The sequence below is a fragment of the Oncorhynchus mykiss genome, chromosome 1 (assembly GCF_013265735.2).
Source record: "Oncorhynchus mykiss isolate Arlee chromosome 1, USDA_OmykA_1.1, whole genome shotgun sequence".
NCBI lineage: Eukaryota > Metazoa > Chordata > Actinopteri > Salmoniformes > Salmonidae > Oncorhynchus > Oncorhynchus mykiss.
In genome coordinates this window covers 73,400,771-73,424,958 of record NC_048565.1, presented here as the reverse complement: position 1 = coordinate 73,424,958, position 24,188 = coordinate 73,400,771, and the positions used below count along the sequence as shown (strand labels likewise).

Genomic DNA, 24,188 nt, shown 5'->3' with positions numbered 1-24,188 from the left:
AGTAAATATTTTCTTAACTCAATTTTCTGAGCTGCGTTGTTGGTTAAGGGCTTGTAAAGTAAGCATTTCACAGTAAGGTTGTATTCTGCGTATGTGACAAATACAAAACAAATCAAATTGTGATCCCGGTGTGAGTAGGAGCAGGGAGACACTGACACATGCTTTCACATGGAAATGGAGAAACATGTTAGCACCATTGTTAGTTGATAAGTTTAGGACTACTGTTTGATGTTATTACTACTGTTTCATGTTGTTGAGAACTGATAATCCTTTGACGTCTGTCATTCCTTTATTACCATTTTCTAACTCTGTAACAGCTGATGTTTTTAACTTTGTAGCAGTTGACGAAGGTCACTACCTTATTTGGATTTCCTCCTAGTTTCTAGAACCATTTGTTGATAAAACAGCAGTGTTATCTGATTAGGATAAAAGGGCCAGTTTATAGAAGGCTAGTTAGTTTCTCTGCTTCTGTGTTAGATGATTAATGTTGGTATTACACCGTTATAACTGAAACAATGGTTGATCAAGCATCCAAGTAATCAAATAGAATATTTCAAAAATAGAGGAACATTCCAAACCCATCTGGCTTGTGAACAAAACCCTATAACACGGCATGTAGCCTACAGGACTGTAGCAGAACTTTTCAAGTTTTTGTCTGGATGAAGTGCCTGCGCCTCATGAAGATGGATTACTAGGCTGAACACGCTAACAACAAATGGCTATTTGGACATACATTTTGGAACTTTATGGAACAAATCAGTCATTTATTGTCAAACTGGGATTCCTGGGAGTGCCTTCTGATGAAGATCATCAAATGAAAGTGAATATTTATGGTGTTGTTTCTAACTTTGTTGATTCCAAAATGGCGGATATTCCTCTAAGCGCCGTTCTCAGATTATGTTTTTTCTGGAAAGTTTCTGCATTAAGGACTGAATAACACTTGTATCTTTTATCAATGTTTATTATGAACATTTCTGCAAAATCACCGGATGTTCTGGAATCAAAACATTACTGCATGTAAGGCGCCAATGTAAACTGAGAATTTTGGACATAAATATGCACATTATTGAACAAAACATACATGTATTGTGTAACATGATGTCCTATGAGTGTCATCTGATGAAGATCATCAAAGGTTAGTGATTAATTTGATCTATATTTCTGCTTTTTGTGACTCCTATCTTTGGCTGGGAAAAATACTGTGTTTTTTTTACTTGGCTATGACCTAACATAATCATATGTTGTGCTTTAGCTGTAAAGCATTTTTTAAATCGGACACGATGGGTAGATTACCAAGATGTTTATCTTTCGTTTGCTGTATTGGACTTGTTAATGTGTGAAAGTTACATATTTCAAAAAAATATTTTAGAATTTCCGCTTTTCAGCGGAATGTTGTCGAGGGGTTCCGCGCTAGAAAGGTTAAATACACCCTACACATAATGAAGGGAAATGAGAACCAGGTGTGTGGGACAATGAGACAAAATAAATGGAAAATGAAAAATGGATCGGCGATGGCTAAAAGACCGGCGACGTCGACCGCCGAACACCGCCCAAACAAGGAGAGGCATCGACTTCGGCGCGTCGACACCGGCCTCGGGGACGACCCAGAGGGCGAGGCGCAGGGCGATCCGGACGGAGACGGTGGAACTCTCTCAGCAGATATCCAGCACCTCGATGTCCAGAGGGGGCGGAGGAACCTCCCGTACCTCAGACTCCTGGAGAGGGCCAGCCACCACCGGCCTGAGGAGAGACACATGGAACGAGGCATTAATGCGGTAATCGGGGGGAAGCAGTAACCTGTAACAAACCTCGTTAACTCTCCTCAGGACTTTAAATGGACCCGGTCCCCCGGTGCGAACACCAGGGTCTCACTACGGTGACAATCTGCGGCAACTTTCTGGGCAGCGTCCCATGTTTTCTCCGCACGCCGGAACCAGTCGTCCACTGCAGGAGCCTCTGTCTGACTCTGATGCCAAGGAGCCAGAACCGGCTGATACCCCAATACACACTGGAAGGGGGAGTGGTTAGTGGAGGAGTGGCGAAGTGAGTTCTGGGCCATCTCTGCCCAGGGCACGAACGCTCCCGCTCCCCCGGCCGGTCCTGGCAATAGAACCTCAGAAACCCACATCCTGGTTAACTCTCTCCAGCTGCCCATTACTCCCAGGATGAAACCCTGAGGTAAGGCTGATCGAGACCCCCAGACGTTCCATGAACACCTTCCAGACTCTCCAAGTGAACTGGTAAACTCGATCAGACACTATATCTTCAGGTACCCCGTAGTGCCGGAAGACGTGCGTAAACAAGATCGGTAAGGAAATCGGTCGACAGGTGTGACCATGGCCGCTGTGGAACGGGTAAGGGGTGTAACTTACCTTTGGGCAGGTGCCTAGGAGCCTCACACTGGGCGCACACCGAGCAAGAGGAAACATAAAACCTCACGTCCTTAGCCAAAGTGGGCCACCAGTACTTCCCGCTCAGACAGCGCACCGTCCGACCGATGCCTGGATGACCAGAGGAGGGTGACATGTGGGCCTAATAGATCAGCCGGTCACAGACAGCAGATGTAGCGTACAGACGCCCAGCGGGACACTGGAGGGGAGCGGGCACTGCACGCAACGCCCGCGCAATGTCCTCGTCCAGCTCCCACACTACAGGCGCCACCAGGCAGGAGGCTGGGATTATGGGAGTGGGATCCATGGACTGATCCTCTGTGTCATACAGCCGGGACAGTGCGTCTGCCTTCACGTTCTGGGAACCTGGTCTGTAAGGAAGGGTGAAAACAAAACGGGTTTAAAACATGGCCCACCTTGCCTGGCGAGGGTTCAGTCTCATCGCTGCCCGGACGTACTCCAGGTTGCGGCTGTCAGTCCAGATGATAAAAGGGTGTTTAGCCCCCTCAAGCCAATGTCTCCATGCCTTCAAAGCCTTGACAACAGATAACAACTCCCGATCCCCCACATCATAGTTTTGCTCCGCCAGGCTGAGCTTCCACGAGAAGAAGGCACAAGGGCGGAGCTTCGGTGGCATACCCGAGCTCTGAGAGAGCACAGCTCCTATCCCAGCCTCGACATGTCCAGCTCCACTATGAACGCCAAAGAGGGATCCGGATGAGCCAGCACGGGTGCCGAGGTAAACAGAGCCCTCAGGTGACTAAAAGCCCTGTCTGCCTCAGCTGTCCACTGCAAGCGTACCAGGCCCCCCTTCAGCAGTGAGGTAATGGGAGCCGCTACCTGACCAAAACCGTAGTTGGCAAACCCTAAGAACCGCTGCACCCCTGAGATGGAAATGCAGTACCCTAGGAAGGAGACAGACTGTTGAAAGAACAGGCATTTCTCAGCCTTGGCATACAGCTCATGCTCCAACAGTCCACCAAGCACCTTACGCACCAGGGACACATGCTCTGCGAGTGTAGCGGAGTAGATCAGAATGTCATCAATATACACCACTACACCCTGCCCGTGCCTGCACTGAAAATCTCGTCTACAAAGGCTTAGTAGACTGATGGAGCATTCATCAACCTGTACGGCATGATGAGGTACTCGTAGTGCCCAAAGGTGGTACTGAAAGCCACCTTCCACTCATCTCCCTCCAGGATACACACCAGGTTATAAGCGCTCCTGAGATCTAGTTTGGTGAAGAACCGTGCATTGACTCTATCCTGTGGCTATGAGCGGTAGCGGGTAACTATACCTCACAGTGATCTGATTCAGACCCCTATAGTCAATACACGGGCGCAGACCTCCCTTCTTCTTCTTCACAAAAAAGAAACTTGAGGAGGCGGCTGAAATGGAGGACCACATATGTTTCCATAGCTCCTGTCTCCGCCTGTGAGAGGGGATACACGTGACTCCTGGGAAGTGCAGCGTCTACCAGGAAATCTATCGCACAATCGCCCCTTCGATGAGGTGGTAATTGAATCGCCTTCATTTTGGAGAAGGCGAGTGCCAAATCGGCATATTCAGGGGGAATGCGCATGGTGGAGACCTGTCTGGACTCTCCACCGTAGTGGCACCAACTGAAACCCCACAACACCTACCTGAGCACTCTCGCGACCACCCCGTGATAGCCCTCTGTGGCCAAGAAACAGTGGGGTTATGACAAGCTAACCAGGGTAGGCCCAGCACCACAGGAAACGCAGGAGAGTCAATAAGGAAGAGACTAATTCTCTCCGTATGACCCCCCTGCGTCACCATGCCCAAAGGAGCAGTGACCTCCCTAATCAACTCTGACCCTAATGGTTGACTATCTAAGGCGTGAACTGGAAGGGCACATCCACGGGAACGATGGGGATCCCTAAACTATGGGCCAATGATCTGTCAATAAAATTCCCAGCCGCGCCTGAATCGACAAGCGCCTTATGCTGGGAATGCAGGAAAAGCTCAGGAAAAGTAACAAACAAAAACATGTGTGCAACAGAGGGCTCTGGGTGAGAATGGTGCCTTCTCACCTGGGGTGACGCCAGAGTGCCCTGCCTGCTGCCTCGAACCCTAGAGGATCCAATACGTCACCGAACAGCAGTGTGACATCTGCGGCCACAGATGGTACACTGAAAGCCCCTCCTCCAGTCTCCCTGAGCGCAGCACCTCCCAGCTCCATAGGCACCGGAGCGGTTGGACATGTCCACCAGAAGTCGTGACAATATCCCTGGTATATAGGATTTTAAACGCCAAACCTCTAGTTCATGGTTAGGCAACACTGGCCCTGGAATGACTCAGGCACTTCATAATTTTGATTTAACCAACCTGGAAGACCAGGTGTGTTGAATTTAGGCAGTCACTGAAATGATCTATTACCTCAGTTGGTCAGGTGTGGTGCCTAGTTGGAACAAAATCCTGCAGTACCTGCAGCACTCCAGGAACAGGGTTGCCCACCCCTGCTCTAGACATAGCTGACAGCTGGGCGGGAGGATGTGGCGTTCGCCAAAATCCAATATTACCCCTACATGGGAGAACACTTATCTCATAGCAACACAAGCCCTTACAGCAGTTTAACACCAAGCATAATTAATCACTGCCTCAAGAACATTGGACCATCTCCATGAGTCTCTGGTGATTTTAAATGCATCCAATTAATCTATTAGGTTAATTTAGTTAACTCATTCACTCAGTATTAAATCAGTTGATTCAATGTATTGACTTTGCTGTATATAATAAGAATTCATAATGCATTTAGGATCTAAAAGAGGGTCCATAAAACCATTGCTTGTCATTGGAATTGATGAATCAGTTTATGATACTAATATGTATTTTTCAGAGTTCTTTAGCCCACTTCATCCCCACTGGGCACACACTGGTTGAATCAATGTTGTTTCAGTGAAATTACGTTGAACCAACATGGTATAGACGTTGAATTGACATCTGTGCCCAGTGAGTCATGTTCTCATTTGCTGTTATGGATCATAAATGTGGACATGATGTTACATCAAATGTGAACCGCCTCACTTAAGAAAATGTGACTCATAACACATAAATATAAGCAAGAAACGGATTACCTGGCTGCACGGGCCCATAGTATGATGACTGAGAAAGTTACAAACGCACAAATATCATACAATGCTAACCTCTCACCATTACAATAACAGGGGAGGTTAGCATTTTTGGGGGAGGGGTATGATATTTGCAACTTTCTCACTCATTATTCACAATTCATTCAGGATTATCCGTTATCATGATAGCATCCACATTAATGTAGAAGTGTTTAGAAACATATTCTGTTCTTATTTATGATAAAAGTTATTCCAAAATGACACAATACATTATTTACCATTCATTTCTATTGGGCACAAAATACTCTGAAACACAACCAAAACAAAGAGCAATGCATCCAACAAATTTGTAATCACAAGCGTGATGCAGTCATTGCGTACCATGCATATGGGACCACATACTTAACTTTTAACTAATTTAATACAAATAAGTGAACATGTCCCAGTACTTCTGGTCCCCTAAAATAGGGGGACTAGGAACAAAAAGTGCTGTAATTTCTAAACAGTTCACCCGATATGGATGAAAATACCCTCAAATTAAAACTGACAGTCTGCACTTTAACGTTCTAGTCATTGTATCACTTTAAATCCAAAGTGCTGGAGTACATAGCCAAAACAAAAACGTGTCACTGTCCCAATACTTTTATAGCTCACTGCATGTGGTCTCTCTCTACATGTGATAGACAGGTACTCCTATCAGCATACCCCAATAAGCCAATATGACATTTTACAACCCCATAAGCATTGTCAATGTTACATTTGGTCCCACCAATTATTTTTAAGGCACCTCCAAGAGTCAATGTGCAATTCAAATCACAAAACTTGATCAAATCCATAATGTAAAATGTTGAACTATTTGCAGTACAATCTTCTGCCAGCAGAGAGCAGTGTTGCAGTTTCAGTCTTGTACTCAGCAGAGATGCAGGCTCTATTAATCCTAACGTCAGTACCAACCTTTCATTTTTATCTTATTGACTAACACCTTGCAAATCAAATCAAATTGTATCTGAAATGAGGAAATACAGATTAAGTGATTTTGTTGAGAATAAAATATTTATTTAAAATCTTGTCTGATACATTCATGTATGGACATATACATTGTTTATACAGTATTCAATTTGAGACAGTTTTAATGATTTTTTCTATAAAATTTCATTCTTCTATAAAATGTCATTCTTCACACAATTTCTCCACTGACATTTTGAATCTTCGCATAGACTCTACAGTTGGCTTACATCTTTCATACAAGAGTTATTGATGATCATAACGCTATTTATAGTTCTTCATATCAAACTTCTTAGAAACCCGAAGGGACATTTTATACAGTACAGTAGTTAAACAGTGTTTACATTCTGAAGAAAAGGCACTTACGTTTGGAAGATGAAAAGCTTTGTTTGAAAATACAAGAAAAAAAAATTGGATAACAATGATAAATCAATCATCTGGAATAGAAATAGGTAGGTGGGAAATGTTAAAATTGAATTAAATATCACCAGCAACTTATTTACTGCATCATCATAAATGGCACGTCTTTAAATATCCAAAAATGCTTTTGGGAGGTAAAACTATCAGGAACTTCCTGTATAATGATCTCACAAAATAAGAAGAGTGGGAGACATTTTAAAATCATGGGATACATGTTAGTCTCTAAAGATTAAATATATCTCATATATGTATACCTTTTCTTTAAATATAATGATTTACAGATACATAGACAAACATAGGACTGTTTTCACTGCTTAAACTCCACCACTAGCTCCTCTGACATCACATGGGTTTTCATTCAATGAAGATAGGCACACAACTCCAATCCTCCAGGACTGCTTGGTCTCACTTGATCTCAGTCATTAATGGATTCCTTACTCACTGAATCATCTACTGGGATAATGAAATGAAACACATAACAACATCAAACTAGAACATTCCTTGAGGACTAGAGTTGTTGATCTTCTAAGAGCTCTGGTCTTTGAGTTACTGGTCCTTCTGTATAGAGCTGTAGTACTCAGTCAGGACCTTCCAGGCCTTGGGGGCCATGAAGCCTTCTGGGGGGTTCTCCCCGCACCGCGCCAGCTTTCTCATCCTGGTGCCAGAGATGAACTCAAACTCAGCGTGTCTGGGAAAGGCAGAGGAGGGGAAGCGAGATAGATGGAGATGAGAGATAAAGAGAGAGACAGAAGGAAAATGATCAGCAGTGTCCGCTTTTGAAGATTCTTTGACAAACATTTCCCACCACAGGCCCTGTATAAAATCTTCTGTAAATATGCATTACAAAAGCCATAATCAATCTTTAACATTCCACTCACCGGTCCTTGTCGTAGAAATCCATGGCCCTCTTGGTCTTGTTGTAGGCAGCCACTCTGAAGGGGATGATCTCTACAGAGGTGAGGCCGGGGGCCATGGTGAGGACCTTTCCCCCATGGGTGGGCTCATAAATGTCCTGCTTGGTCTCGGGATGGGGCATGCCCGCTGGGTCACGACCCACAATGTAGAAGTTAGCTCCGGCGATCATCCGCGCTCTGCAGTGCCACTGGACCTGAAGGAAAAACAAATGTATGCTCACACATAAGCACACACATTATGGTCTTAAATATGTTAACCTTAGTGCTGGACTAACACAATAGAGTATTCACAGCCCTACAGTGACATCATCTGCCTCGCCAAATGGGGGTTTACTTACTGTAACTGACTAAATTCTGCATCATATCTCCTGCTAAACACACAAAAACTATGAATGTGTTGATGGCTGTGTTGTTGACCCTTACCTCAGTGGGTCCAGCGTACATCATGGGGGATGGGAAAATAGCCACTATGGTGCTGGTGGGGTCCAGTACCCCCTCCTCCAGTACTGCAGCGTGCTGTTTCATGCGCCAGTCCAGGGGCACGTCGTCGTCTTTGGTCCAGCCCCCCAGCGGGTGCAGCAAGAGGACGGGTCGCTTGTGGCCTCGCTCCAGAAGGCGGCGCTTGGTGTCCTGCATCAACAGGGCGTGGCCATTGTGGACCGGATTCCGCAGCTGGAAGGCGAAGATGGCATCTGGTGGTCATAGAGAATAGGAGAGAGATATGGAATTAACTTCAGTGAGGACTTTCTTACAAGTGGTTGGTAGGGGGTTGGTAACAAGAGGACATATCAAACATTCATTCAGTTCATCATTTGCATCCTGTGGTCTCATTGTGTAACTGTACAAGTGAACATAACGTCATGTTGGAGCCCATACATTTTTATTTTGTATGTACTTTGCATGCCTTTTGGTATCCCCATAACTTGTGAATAAATTAATGAACACTGGTCAAAAACAGTCAACACCATTGTCTGTGCAGATAACATAGGGGGTGAAAACGTACGCACAACAGTTGACTCATGACGAAACAGTCCTCAATGTCTCACACAGAGGAATATGTCTCCATCTAGTGCAAACATGAAATTCTACCATGCACATATGAACATATTGTTTTTTCTTCAGAAGCACTTGACAAAGGACCAGATGTGCATGGTCATTTTTACCATGCTACTTTTTGCACCTGGTCCTTTGTCAAATGCTTCTGAAAAAAATATGTTTCTGTAGCTAGACATAAACCTTAATTTATTTGACTTAATATTTAACCCTTTACAATCGTGGGAATTTGACTATATGGATAGGGCTAAATTCAATGTTTTTTTTTTTTACAGAAGAAATATGAAAAGCATATGCATAACCACAGTAGCAATTGAAAAATCACAGTTTGGAGATTATGGGACATTATTAGACCAAAGGTGAGGACACAACTGTTCACCTGACACAAGACTGAATCCAAACATTACACTGTACATTTTACATTTACTGTACGTTGCGTAGCATTTGTTGATAATGAAAACTAAAAATACTCTGGATATATTCATGAACATGATAAGAATATTGTGGGGTAGGTGCAACATAAGACAAAACAATTAAATGGGTTTGAGTGAGAGGACTAACTAGTGTCTTCAAGTGGCCACACACCTCTCCAAAGTGTGCACAGTTCCTAATTCATTCCAATGCACTTTTATAACTCAAAGAACAGACTTTAACTATAACGTTTTTTTTGAGCTCGCCTAGCTCTGCCATTGAGGGACTAGAGCAAGCACACTTGTAGTTGTTTTCTTTTGTTGTTTAAGCAATCGAAAAACAGTACATTATAAATTGCAATCTGGGACAAGTGGGCATAATTTGAAAGCCTGTTCTATTGCCAGCACGACTAGTTAAGTTACAAAATACGATATTACAGTGTTAGGCTTTCACAATGCAATTCAGGGAAACAGATCATCATTTTGGTGCACATAGAAAGGAGGAATTTTCTTCACAACAACCTAGGGTGTGACACCATGTAATCTTGTAACTGTACATCAAACACAGTGATCATAAACGTTGACACTGTATATGACATGAGTTTTATGATATGGAAATTTGAAGGGCATGGGTGTTTGGCTTGCTTGTATGACATCAAAGCGGTATTTATTATAATCCTCAACGTCTCATCTTTGAAAATACATAGAGTCCTCTTATTTACAGCTTTTTCCAAAAGTGTTCAAAAGTTGCCCAATTAGCGGGAAAGATAGGGGCAACTACTTGTTGCATGAAGTGCTCAAGTTCAGTACAGCTGTCAGTCAAAGCCCATACAGCGCGGTGAAGTGCAGAGCCTGAGCTCTGACGTCATGTATAGCATGTTACTGTACAGCCACTGGGTTCCAATTTAGACGTTTATCAGTGCTAAATCTGCCATTTTCAACCTGTATACATACGGGTACGAGTGTGAAGGCCAACTCAAATGTATATTTTGTTTATTATGCCATGTACTGTATATTTGTACTGCCTTTAGAGAAACTCTTTTAACCTGCTTTCATTTCTTTAAACTTCTGCTTGAGCTCCCGTGGAGTAAAGCGGTACTGGTCCAGCCCATCGTTCCATCTGATTCGGTCCAGCACCTCCAGGTCGCCACCCACCAGCCAATCACCTCCCTCCATCACCATCTGTAAAAAGTTGTGGATGTTGTAAAGATATGAATGACATAATATCAAGATATTTCACGTGATGGATATGTTCAAGTGCAACTTCATTCAACTCCATTATAGCTAGGAATTGGATGCACAAGAGTGTGCACAGAGTGTTGTTTTAACACAACAAAGGACATCTATGTTTGCTAAACAACTATGAATGAACGTGTGTGGTTAGTGATAACCTTAATGTAGGGGTGCTGGGGGCAGGTGGTACCCCACTGACGGGCACAGCGCTCCTCTTTGCGGTGTTCGTAGAACTCTGGCTGTCTTAGAATGGCCACAAGGGTTCCCTGGAACTCCAGAGCTATCGCCGCACAGCCGTCCAGCCTCTGCTTGGTTTCCGTGGTAACAGGCAGGACGATGGGAATAGACTGGTTGATGGTTCCATCTGAACCAGGGAACGATAAATGTGGGTGATGATAGGGCCTGGAGTTTGTGCTAAACATGTGAACCTACCAAGGGAAACTTCGGGCCCTGGTTATTCGCTATAGTCACATGGTCAGGATAACAATTAAAAACAACCTTATATAATATCCATCCACTGTCACTCGCTCCATTATGAAGAGGGGAGAATAAGAATTGGCTGAGTAATGTTACGATGTATTATAAGGGTGTGTGTGTGTGGTTCTTACCGTCGAGGAGGTTGCCGAAATGTTGCACCTGGAGGAACTCCCTCTCCCTCATGAAGCCCTTCAGTGGGGTGGCCCAGCCTTCAGCCAGCACCTGCACCCACTGGAGGTCCAACTAAACAGGACAGACCGGGGGTAATATACATCAAACTGGTAGGGATTTAATTTACTGACTGTTAACAATATCCCTTAACAGCTGATATGTTAGAGATATTGGATGCTATCAGGGGTGGCAGAGTCCACACAAAACCATGCTGAATGAAAAACAGCTCATGAGGCAACAGAGATAGTAAAGTAAGACTTTTCCTCACACCAATTTCATGTCATATACTGTATCTCCATGCTTCATGGTGGTATGATAAAGTTTTAGTTTCCAAGTGCACATATTATTACAGTTTTACTACAATACAGTAAGTAGCGTTGTACTAACAACTCCACATATCAGGATACTAGGGTTTACCTATCACAGTAATTCAAGTCATATCAAATACAATGCAAATACTGTAGCTGCATATTTACTATGTTTGATTTGAATTGATTTTCAAACCTTGGCAATCAGCCCAATCGATTAGAACATATAGTACAATCCAAAAGAGAGAGATCTAGAGGCAATTGTGAGCACAGCCTGCCATCCAGTCAAATATTGACATATGGTAATTTGGGTCGTCATAAAAAAAATATGGATTAGTAGTGGAGAGGTGTGTTGTTACCTTGGTGATGCTGATTGTAGGAAGTGTGATAGCGTCGACCTGAACTAGCTTCAGCTTGTTCTCAGGAACAAAAAGTTCATTCACCTCCTCTGTGATTCCACTTGGAACAATACTCTGAAAAATTACAGAGAGAGGACAATGTCATGTAAAGATAACATGACAGCTGGTTTGTATGCATAAGCAGTTATCACTTTAGTAGTTTTTTTCAAGCCCTTCTGATACGTTTTGTTTGGTTTTGTCTTTATATGTTTGTTATAAGCTAGGTTTGGTGTCAATTCCATTACATACTGTGACGGCATTCTTCCTCCTCTTCTGAGGAGGAGTAGCGAGAAGGATCGGAGGACCAATGTGCAGCGTGGTAAGTGTCCATAATGTTTATTTTAAGACATAAACTGAACACTATGAAATACAAAACAATAGACGTGAACATGAACGAAACCGAAACAGTACCGTGTGGCAACAAACGAACACCCACAAACCAAAAGTGAAACCCAGGCAACTTAAGTATGATTCTCAATCAGAGACAACTAACGACACATGCCTCTGATTGAGAACCATACTAGGCCGAACACAAAAACCAACATAGAAAAACAAACATAGACTGCCAACCCCAACTCACGCCCTGACCATACTAAAACAAAGAATAAAAGACTCCGGCCTCAAAACCTGAACCTATAGGGGAGGGTCTTGGTGGGTGTCTGTCCGCGGTGGCGGCTCTGGCATGGGACGTGGACCCCACTTCACCATAGTTTTTGTCCGCCTCTTCAACCGCCCCCGTGGCCTCTTATGAGCGGCAACCCTCGCCACCGACCTCCGACTGGGGACCCTAACCATGGGCTCTGGAGCCGCCAGAACCAGACGGCTCTGGCGGCTCCTGGCTGGCTGACGGCTCTGGCGGCTCTTGGCTGACTGGCGGCTCCTGGCTGACTGGCGGCTCTGACGGCCCAGGACAGACTGGCGGCTCTGGCGGCTCAGGACAGACTGGCGACTCTGATGGCTCAGGACAGACGGGAGACTCTGGCGGCTCAGGACAGACGGGAGACTCTGGCGGCTCAGGACAGACGGGAGACTCTGGCGGCTCAGGACAGACGGGAGACTCTGGCGGCTCAGGACAGACGGGAGACTCTGGCGGCTCAGGACAGACGGGAGACTCTGACAGCGCTGGGCAGGAGGAAGGCTCTGGCAGCGCTGGACAGGTGGGAACACCTGTAGGGAGAAGACGGAGAGACAGACTGGTGCGGGGGGCTGCCACCGGAGGGCTGGTGCGTGCTGGTGCACTGGAGCTCTTGAGCACTGAGCTTGCCCAACCTTACCTGGTGAATGCTCCCCGTAGCCAGGTCAGTGCGGGCTATTCCACCTCGCCGCACTGGCCTGGCTACGGGGAGCATTCAACCAGGTAAGGTTGGGCTGTGCTGGCGAACCGGGGACACCATGCGTAAGGCTGGTGCCATGTACGCCGGCCCGAGGAGACGCACTGGAGACCAGATACGTAGAGCAGGCTTCATGGCACCTGGCTCGATGCCCACTCTAGCCCGGCCGATACGAGGAGCTGGAATGTACCGCACCGGGCTATGCACACGCACCGGGGACACCGTGCGCTCCACCGCATAACACGGTGCCTGCCCGGTCCCTCTCGCTCTCCGGTAAGCACGGGAAGTTGGCGTAGGTCTCCTACCTGGCTTCGCCACACTCCCCGTGTGACCCTCCCAATACATTTTTGGGGCTGCCTCTCGGGCTTCCAGCCGCACTGCCGTACTGCCTCCTCTCTGCTTTCGCTGCCTCCAGCTCTGCTTTGGGACGGCGATATTCCCCTGGCTGAGTCCAGGGTCCTTTGCCGTCCACAATCTCCTCCTATGCCCAGGAGTCCTGTGTACTTTGCCGCTGCTGCTGCTGCATGTTACCACGCTGCTTGGTCCTCTGGTGGTGGGTGTTTCTGTAACGCAATTCTTCCTCCTCTTCTGAGGAGGAGTAGCGAGAAAGATCGGAGGACCAATGCGCAGCGTGGTAAGTGTCCATAACGTTTATTTTAAGACATAAACTGAACACTATGAAATACAAAACAATAGACGTGAACATGAACGAAACCGAAACAGTACCGTGTGGCAACAAACACTCACACGGAAACGAACACCCACAAACCAAAAGTGAAACCCAGGCAACTTAAGTATGATTCTCAATCAGAGACAACTAACGACACCTGCCTCTGATTGAGAACCATACTAGGCCGAACACAAAAACCAACATAGAAAAACAAACATAGACTGCCAACCCCAACTCACGCCCTGACCATACTAAAACAAATAATAAAATAACAGAACTATGGTCAGAACGTGACACATACGCTTAACTTTTAAAAAAGTTTAGCGCTAGATGAGCGGGTAAAAAAGGTGAGGTCACCTGCTCTCTAAGCAGGTCCACAACCTGCCGAATGCACTCGTTAACGGTGACCTCTCCTGTTTTCAGCACCAACTCCGGAGCCTCGGGCCGCTCATAGTCTGCATCGATCCCAGTGAAGCCTGAGAACACAGGTAGATCAGTTTTTAGTACAACGTTGGGGCAGCAGGTAGCCTACTGGTTAGAGCGTTTCGGCCAGTATCCGAAAGGTTGCTCGATCAAATTCCCGAGCTGACAAGTTAAAAATCTGTCGTTCTGCCCCTGAACAAGGCAGTTAACCCCCTGTTCCCCGGTAGGCCTTCATTGTAAATAAGAATTTTTTCTTAACTGACTTGCCTAGTTAAATAAAGTTTCAATTAAAACATAAAAAAATCCATTAGAATTCCTTTTCAAAAAGGATGTTTGATTGACTCTTTCAGATAGAAATGGAACACATAGAGGGAATAGTTATGTTCCTTCCCTTATAATAAGGAAGTTACATTTCGATGTATGGATACCAAAATGTAAACAAAGGACCAAAAGTGTGTACCTTTGATCTCTCCAGCACGGGCTTTCTTGTAGAGGCCCTTCACATCGCGACTCTCACACACCTCTAGAGGAGCGTTGATGAACACCTCAAAGAAGGGTAACCCAGCACTCTCAAGGATCTTCCTCGCATCATCACGATCCTTTAGACAAAAGAGGAGAGGGAACAGGATTGTCAGAATGCTGTCTTGTCAATCGTAACACACACTATACTTGATATACGGCATCCATTTGCACCAGAACACTCTACACAAGTCAATACCACCAATACCAACAGAATTGGGTAGACAAACACTCCCAAGAATGACCGCTGACCTTGGTGTAAGGAGAGATGAAGCTGGTGATGCAGACGAGGCCAGCGTCTGCGAACAACTTGGCCACCTCAGCAATACGTCTGATGTTCTCCTCACGGTCAGTGGCTGTGAAGCCCAGGTTCTTGTTGAGGCCATGGCGGATGTTGTCCCCATCCAGTGAGTAGCAGGGGATGCCATGGGACACCAGATACTCCTCCAGGGCAAAGGCTATGGTGGTCTTCCCAGCACCAGACAAACCTGGCGGTGGACACATGGAGAATGTACAGGTGAGATTAGCCAATGCTCAATAGTATCATTATCACTAAAGTCCCTAGTAGCACTACTGTAATAGCAACATGTAATAGTGACAATCCATTGAGTATTGGCTATGGTGAGCGGTTTACCTGTGAGCCAGACAGTGCAACCCCTGAAGCCTCCTCTAGTGCCCACCACCTGACCTCTCTTGCTCCGGGTCACATGGTGGGCCTGAAACACTACATTGATGGATCTGTTCAGATCCTGAAATTAAAGCAGAAGAAGAAGGAAATAGGAAATGAGTGACTTGTGTTGACGAGTAATGCTCTAGTCTACGTTGTTTATCTTTAATTTGCACTGAATTATAAAATACCCATGTGAGCAAAGCTCATCAGCTTCTGATGTCGCTCTCAGGATTTAAAAAAATATATAATGACATCATCCTTTGGACACCACCCCAGTCCCATATCCCACAGGTTATGACATCAATGTGGTCTCTGGCTCAAAGATGATGCACACCCACATTCTGCTCTCAAAAGCATATTTAGTACAACTTCAACTTTTTAGGGTAAGAAGATGCAGAATTTTACCGTATCTCCCGTCTTTCACAAACATTCTCATTTACATTTGACTAACTACAGTAGGCTACATACAAATGCTGAAAGAATGTGGAATATTCTCTGAGGCAGTTGGAGATTAAATACAGTAACACAGTAAGGAATGAGTCCTTGTGTTTAGCCATTTGCTTTGCTCAGTTCCTGTGTGATATTATCTTGTCCATATGCATCTCACTTCTTTTCTCCCATTGGTCCACATATGCTTTCTCATGCCAAACATACTATAATCCATTTCATTTAGTTCAGGTTTGATACGGACCATGCCTCCTAAACTACATCTAGTTTTTCCTGCAGGACTAGACATTCCAATGGCAGACTAGATTATTCTAACATTTTTGTTATGGTTGCCTTGCAATAAATTACGTGGTTTTGCTTAAGGCCTAGTAAGTCTGTCTTTGCTTGAATTAATTAGAATTACCTTTACTCACCAAATGAATTTGCATGGACAGGAATTTTATTTGGTGAAATGGTGCTGCCACAATAAACTGAACATACAGACAGAAGATAAACAGGATATACAGACCAGATATGTAGAAGGCTTTGCCATTCGAGTGGGCTATATCAACCCAACAGACTCCACTAAATACTTTCTAGGGGGAGTTTAAATACTCCAGGGGCTTATTCAAATATTCATTCAGAGTGTTACAGAGAGGGATATATTTTGTAGAAAAGACATGATTCTTCATTCAACCTGATAGAAAGTCAGGTATGGTTTATAAAAAAAACACATTTCTATGTGAACCGTTGCAAATGTGACTTGGTGAATAGGCCCCTTCAGAGTGAGTCCGACTGAGACAGTCTCTGGCTGGGTAGACACGGCAGTGGTGTTGGGATGCTGGCTGGCTCCAGGGAATGAAGGGAACAGGACCAGACAATGTGACCAGTGTGCTGCCTGCAGCCCAGCGATGATGTGGCATCCTTCCCTCTCACTCCCTCTCTATGCCCCCCTCCCCTCTTGTGCCCCCCCCCATCTTTCCTACCAGTGCCTACTCCCCATAAAACTTTCCCAGCCCTTCCACTAGCCCACCCAGTGTAGGTTACGCACACAACCTCCTGTTATTAACTGTAGCAGGGCCCCCACGCCCCCACCACAGACAGAGAGCCTTGTATAAACAGAGGGCACTCTTTCTGTACTCTCACCCACCATCTCCTACCAAATACCACACCACACCAACCGGCCGACAGCCTCCACACACAGAGGTATGTTTCTATCAGGGTGGTGGAGGGAACTCCAGGTACATACAGTACAGTCTTTCAGGTGGATAGAGGCGAGGGCAACATGTTTGCAGATTTTCCATGACACTAGTACCTACATCACTAGTAACCTATACAGTGCCTTCAGAAAGTATTTATTAAACGTTTTGTTGTTACAGGCTAAATTCCAAATGGAATACATATATTAAATATCTACACACATTACCCCATAATGACAAAGTGAAAAACTGTTTTTAGAAATGTTATCAAATTTATTGAAAATTAAATACAGAAATATCGAATTTCAAATTAAATCAAATGTTATTAGTCACATGCGCCGAATACAACCTTACTGTGAAATGCTTACTTACGAGCCCCAAACTAACAATGCAGTTTAAAAAAATATGGATAAGAATAAGAAATAAAAGTAACAAGTAATTAAAGAGCAGAAGTAAAATAACAATAGCGAGACTATATACAGGGGGGTACCGGTACAGAGTCAATGTGCGGGGGCACCGGTTAGTTGAGGTAATATGTACATGTAGGTAGAGTTATTAATGTTACTATGCATAGATGATAACAACAGAGTAGCAGTGGTGTAAAAGAGGGGGGGAGCAATGCAAATAGTCTGGGTAGCCATTTGATTAGATGTTCAGAAGTCTTATGGCTTGGGGGTAGAAGCTGTTTAGTAGCCTCTTGGACCTAGACTTGGCACTCCGGTACCACTTGCTGTGCAGTAGCAGAGAGAACAGTCTATGACTTCAGTGGCAGGAGTCTTTGACAATTTTTAGGACCTTCCTCTAACACCGCCTGGTATAGAGGTCCTGGATGGCAGGAAGCTTGGCCCAGTGATGTTCTGGGCTGTTGGCACTACCCTCTGTAGTGCCTTCCAAGGCACTTGAAGCTCTCAACCTACTCCACTGCAGCCCCGTCGATGAGAATGGGGGCGTGCTCGGTCCTCTTCTTCCTGTAGTCCACAATTATCTCCTTTGTCTTGATCACGTTGAAGGAGAGGTTGTTGTCCTGGCACCACACGGCCAGTTCTCTGACCTCCTCCCTATAGGCTGTCTCGTCGTTGTCGGTGATCAGGCCTACCACTGTTGTAATCATCGTAAACTTAATGATGGTGTTGGTGTTCATTTTTTATCCAGAAAAACTCCCCAGTCCTTAACGATTACAAGTATACCCCTAACATGATGCAGCCACCACTATGCTTGAAAATATGGAGACTGGAACGCAGTAATGTGTTGTATTGGATTTGACACCAACATAACACTTTGTATTCCAGACAAAAAGTGAATTGCTTTGCCACATCTTTTGCAGTATTACTTTAGTGCCTTGTTGCAGACAGGAGGTATGTTTTGGAATATTTTTTTTCTGTACAGGCTTTTTTTCCCTGTGTTAGTATTGTGGAGTAACTACAATGTTGTAGATCCATCCCCAGTTTTCTCCTATCACAGCCATTAAACTCTAACTGTTTTAAAGTCACCATTGGCCTCATGGTGAAATCCCTGAGCGGTTTCCTTCCTCTCCGGCAATTGAGTTAGGAAAGACGTCTGTATCTTTGACGTGACTGGGTGTATTCATACCCCATTCAAAGTGTAATTAATAACTTCACCATGCTCAAAGGGATATTCAATGTCTGCTTTTTTTAACCTATCTACCAATAGGTGCCCTTCTTCGTGAGACATTGAAAAACATCCTTGGTCTTTGTGGTTGAATATGTGTTTGAAATTCACTGCTTGACTGTACAGATAATTGTATGTGTGGGGTACAGAGATGAGGTAGTCATTCAAAAATTATTCTCGACACTAGAAATGCACACCGAGTGAGTCCATGTAACTTATCATGTGACTTGTTAAGAACATTTTTACTCTTGAATTTATTTAGGCTTGTCATAACAAAGGGGTTGAATATTTAGACATTTCAGCTTCACATTTTTTATTAATTTGTCAACATTTAAAAAAACATTAATCCACTTTGACATTATGGAGTATTGTATATGTAGATAAGCGACAAAAAAAAAATAATTTAATCCATTTTACATTCAGGCTATAACACAAATTGTGGAAAAGGTCAAGGGGTGTGAAAACTTTGTGAAGGCACGCACTGTAGTCGAGTTTTCATTTACATGCAGAGAAATGCTACACAGTTGTCCATGTTTCAAAATTCCTTCTGCTTATGCCTCTGTCATGTCATTTTGGCAAACCTATCAATGGTAAACAAACGTCTTACAGTGTAATTATTACAAAAATGACACATCACTGACTGCATTATGCAAATTCAACTTGTGAAACACTCCATTTTTTAAGGTGCATTTAGATGCATTTCCCCATCATCATCATCTCATGCACAAACACACATATAGTGGGTGAAAAAACAAACAGTACCGTTCATCAAACCCCGGCAGACACCCACGACCACTTAGCCTTACTTTCAGCCCTGCCTCTCCACCCTCTTCTTCTGTCACTTCAGCAGCCCCGACCTCACTGATCCAATCACATCTCATGCTGTGCAATTCAATCTACTTTTATCACTCTGTTCTCTCCATCAATCTATCCATTGATTCATTGTTTCTGTCCCTTTGCTGTAATTCTTACTCGACTTCCACTACTTCTTCTACCTTTATTGGCCTCTTCCTCCCTCCCTCTCTGTCACTATCACAAACACACACAGCTCAATCTGTCTGTCTGTTTCTCACTCTCTTTCATTCTCCGTAGTATAATACATTCATCTTTTTCACTCTGCTTCCTTCTCATTTCCTTCCCCTCGTATTCCGTCTGCGTTTCTAACTCTCCCTCTCTCATTCCTTCTGTGTTACCATTGCCCCTTCCAGCATACAATGGATAAGTGGCTCTTGTAAGGCCAACTCCAAGAACATCCTAGTTTAAATTCAATTTTCTATATGGATACTGTGCAGTAAAACATGTGACATAGGCTATTCTAACAGAACCTACAGGAGGTGATAAACAAAATGTTCCCTACTGCCCTTGTCATCATACTTAATCTGTAGAACAAAATAAACAGTTGTCCTTACTATTGGAAACATTTCCTATTCCCACACCCTAACTGCATAGTTATACAGTCTCCATACAGAGCGGAGTGGAAATCTGACAAAGTAAGCCTACAGTACTAGGTGTATCAAAATATTGAGAAAACAATGACTTGAGTGACATTCTTTATGTTTTGTCTACAGGTTGGTTATGAAAAAACATGTAGGGTATTGGTCTATTTGTTGATACACATCAGTTCCTTACATGTGTTTGGTACAAATGTTTCCCCACACAGGTCAAGTTTAGACTGTGATTGTGTGAGCGGTACATGATAATATAAGATACCTGTGCAAAACCACATGCTAAGTATTGGAACCAGCACCTTATCAACTTGCTGCTTTCCACACTCTTCCAACTTATACTGTGCTAACATATTGTCCACGTATAGTACTGGGCTAACTCATTGTAAGTAAACCTGTAGAAACTATGCAGACTAAAGTGAGCTACATTTCACTGTTACAAAGCATTTGTGGTATTAGCTGGTTTACTGCCTACGCCAATTGTTTTCTGCCACACAAACCTTGTCAGTTCCTTATCAGCACAGAAGTAGCCTGTATCAGCTACACAAGATTAAATACTAACTTCCTACTTATAAAGGCTTCATAAATGCTTAAGGCACAACTTAGATACTTCACAAATCAAATGAATCAAAGCCATTACATGAACAGTGGGTTTGTCAAATGTGGCATAAACCTGTGCCACCCTTTATAAGGCTATGGTGTAACATTTGCTTATAAATGATTAGTGATTAGTAAATTATTTGCTTTTTGCACTATTGGTTAGAGCCTGTAAGTAAGCATTTCACTGTAAGGTCTACTACACCTGTTGTTTTTGGCACAGGTGACAAATAAACCTTGATTTGAAGCATATTTTAGCGATTTCGGGGGGTAGGGGCCCCAACAGGGTCTCGAATCACAGTCTGAACCTCTTCATGAGGTTGCTATTGTAGGTGTTGGGTTAAGGTCACTCATTACCCTCTTCCTTCGGGAGAGTGCGTCCCCATGCTTTTCTTTACCAAGTCCCGCACGTGTAAACGCCTCCCCCATGGCCTCAATCCCAATTTTGACACCAACGTAGCGAATTCAGAGGGGTAGCCCCAACCGGTACTCAAACCCTTGTCAAGGGACAGTCAAGCTAACACCTTAAACGTTATGCCAAGAGGCCCAAAACGCTTGATGATCGAGGTCACTAGGTATTGGTTTAAGGTTGTTACATTTAAGTAATAGTGCCAGAGAAGTTTGGAGGATATATTGGCACGGGTGTTCAGGGCATTATCACTTTTATACAACAGGTTACCAACATATTCAAATAATGATTTACATATTTTTATTAAAAACGTTATTTTGATTAATTTATTCATACTATTTCATCCTTCCACAAGATATAGTCCAGACACAAATCTAGGGTTGCTACCCAAGCCGGCTGGTCGTTCGTTCTATTGGTTCGGTTGCCAGAGACACGCGACCCAGTTGTTTAGTCTTTTTGTTCTGTATCTATGGACGCGACTCAGTCGTTCGTTCTAAATATTTCATTGCCATACTGGCTGGCAGCGTTCTTATCCCTTGCTTGCTAGCTAGCCAACTACAGCTAACTTACAGTCAAACAGTGCAGCCAGAATAACATCAAAGTAGCTACATTTGCGGTTGTTTATTTTGTTTTGTTTAGAGACATTAATTTGGATGCATCCATAACAACGAGCTAATGATGCGCGATTTCGACTGGCGTAGAAAATGTGCTCTCTCGTCAGGACACTTGTTCAGTGGAGCTAGCCAACCATACAGCTAACACATTCACTTCAAACCTAAGCTGGAAAGACAGCAAACTAGCTGTACTTTGTTAGGTTTTACCTGTTAACTATTGATAGTACTTTGTATATATCCATACAAATGATGCTGATTCATGATTTTCGACTGGCTGAGAAAAGCTGCCCTGCCTGTCTGTCTCATCCCAACTCCCGACATGTTCATTACTATGGGACATCTGGAGATCAAATATTAATATTGAAACAATGTTGCAAATGTTGGAGAGACAGGCAGCAAGGTTTATACAAATATCTGCTGTTGAAAACTAAATGTTAGTCTAAAAGAAATGTGAAATAATGTCTAGCTGCTTTTAATAGTGGAAAGCAAGTTTATAAAGTGCCTGGCTGGGCCGATGAGAGTAAATAGGCATTTTAACGTCATAGATTTAGTCGATGGTAACTTGTGGAATAGACACCGGCTGGAATGCGGTTTTAACCAATCAGCATTCAGGATTAGACCCACCTATTAAGCAATAAGGCACGAAGGGTTGTGGTATATGGCCAATATACCACGGCCAAGGGCTGTTCTTAGGCATGATGCATCACGGAGGGCCTGGTTACAGCCCTTAGCCGTGGTATATTGACCAAATACCACAAACCCCCGAGGAGCCTTATTGCTAATATAAACTGGTTACCAATGTAATTAGAGCAGTAAAAATAAATGTTTCGTCATACCCGTGGTTTTCAGTCTGATTTACCATGGCTGTCAGCCAATTAGCATTTTCGAGCCCTGAATGCTGATTGACTGACAGCGGTGGTATATCAGACTGTATACCACGGGGATGACAAAACACTTATTTGTACTGCTCTAGTTACGGCCTTATTGCTTAAATACACTAGGTATTATAAAGGATTTGTGAAGGCTTCAGTTATGGTTCATTCTAAGTGGGACATAAAATTGACGAGTCATTAATGACCATTAGGCTACTTCTCAACAACAACAAAAATGATATACAATTTAACCTATTTGCAGTGGTGTAAAGTACCTATGTACTTTAAAGTACTACTTAGTAGTTTTCTTGGGTATCTGTATTTTACTATTTATATTTTTGACAACTTTTACTTTACTACATTCCCCCCCAAAGTATATGTACTTTTTACTGACACCCATACATTTTTCATGACACCCAAAAGTACTCGTTACAGGACAGAAAATGGTCCAATTCACACACTTATCAAGAAAACATCCCTGGTCAACCCTACTGCCTCTGATCTGGTAACTCACTAAACACAAATGCTTTGTTTGTAAATTATGTCAGTGTTAGTGTGCCCCTGGTTATCCGTAAAAAAAACATATTAAATGGTACCGTCTGGTTCGCTTAATATAAGGAATGTACTTTTAATACTTACATACGTTTTAGCAATTACATTTACTTTTGATACTTAAGTATATTTAAAACCAAATACTTTTACTCAAGTACTACTTTACTGGGTGACTTTCTCTTTTAATTGAGCCATTTTCTATTAAGGTATCTATACTTTTATTCAAGTATGACAGTTGGGCATTTTTTCCACCAATGCCTATGTCAAATCAAATCAGTTTAATTTCCTACCAGTGTGAAAACTTGAAAATAGCCTACTTCACGGTCAACAGTGACAGCGCTGATCGTATCAGACTTCTAACCGTTGTTTGATGAAGTAGATTTGGTCAACAAACATGTCTAGCACTTTATCCACATAATTGCTATTATGTAACTTATCAGTTAAAGGTTTTAATTAGAATGAGGTTATAGCGTTAGTTAACGAAATACACGTATAAAGGTCACCCAAAGCGCACTATTCAATAATTATTTTATAAATGCATTGAGGCTACACCATTTCTAGCCTAGGCAGCTCGAGCACTCTGGGCTTCGTGGGCTACAACATTTCTATACATGCTTATGCTATTAGACAACTTTCAAAATCTATTTTATATTTGAATATGATGTTTCAAATAAGTGTATGTATATCTTACCGTCTGCTGCTTTTTGACACCCAACATCATGCACTAGGCTAAGGTCAACCCCAATGGACTGTTGACCCGGAGAGTATAAGGTCCAATAACCGGTAGGAATGTGTCGCCTCGCTCGAGTTACTTGACAACTTTGACGATAGTCATCTAAGAACTGTAGAAAGACCTCAAGACACGTAGCATTCCACTGGCCCAGCCTCCAATCCTCCTCCAGGGTTCAGAAATCTGCATATTCCTGTTGGCAAACCAATGTATCGAGATTACGACAGT

The 24,188-nt window shown here is 43.6% G+C and overlaps 1 protein-coding gene across 1 annotated transcript; it reads right to left on the bottom strand.

Annotated features, from left to right (window-relative positions):
* Positions 1 to 6,516: 6,516 nt before the first annotated feature.
* Positions 6,517 to 24,112, bottom strand: LOC110528975 (bifunctional 3'-phosphoadenosine 5'-phosphosulfate synthase 2). The gene is made up of 12 exons (XM_021611140.2): positions 23,922 to 24,112; positions 15,452 to 15,566; positions 15,070 to 15,305; positions 14,759 to 14,897; positions 14,233 to 14,351; positions 11,836 to 11,949; positions 11,129 to 11,240; positions 10,679 to 10,884; positions 10,334 to 10,469; positions 8,248 to 8,516; positions 7,789 to 8,018; positions 6,517 to 7,598 (listed from the first exon to the last, which is right to left on the bottom strand). The coding sequence occupies exons 1-12, from the start codon at positions 23,949 to 23,951 to the stop codon at positions 7,457 to 7,459; spliced, it is 1,848 nt and encodes a 615-aa protein (XP_021466815.2). The 5' UTR covers positions 23,952 to 24,112; the 3' UTR covers positions 6,517 to 7,456.
* Between the last annotated feature and the right edge of the window lie 76 nt (positions 24,113 to 24,188).

Bases quoted from the DNA above. Each gene is read 5' to 3' on its own strand.
- LOC110528975 (XM_021611140.2), bottom strand. From the start codon at position 23,951: ATGATGTTGGGTGTCAAAAAGCAGCAGACG. The intron at 11,241-11,835 runs GTAACAACACAC...TGTCCTGTTTAG, and splicing joins CTACAATCAGCATCACCAAG to TTGGACCTCCAGTGGGTGCA. The intron at 8,019-8,247 runs GTAAGGGTCAAC...TTTTTCCTTCAG, and splicing joins TGTACGCTGGACCCACTGAG to GTCCAGTGGCACTGCAGAGC.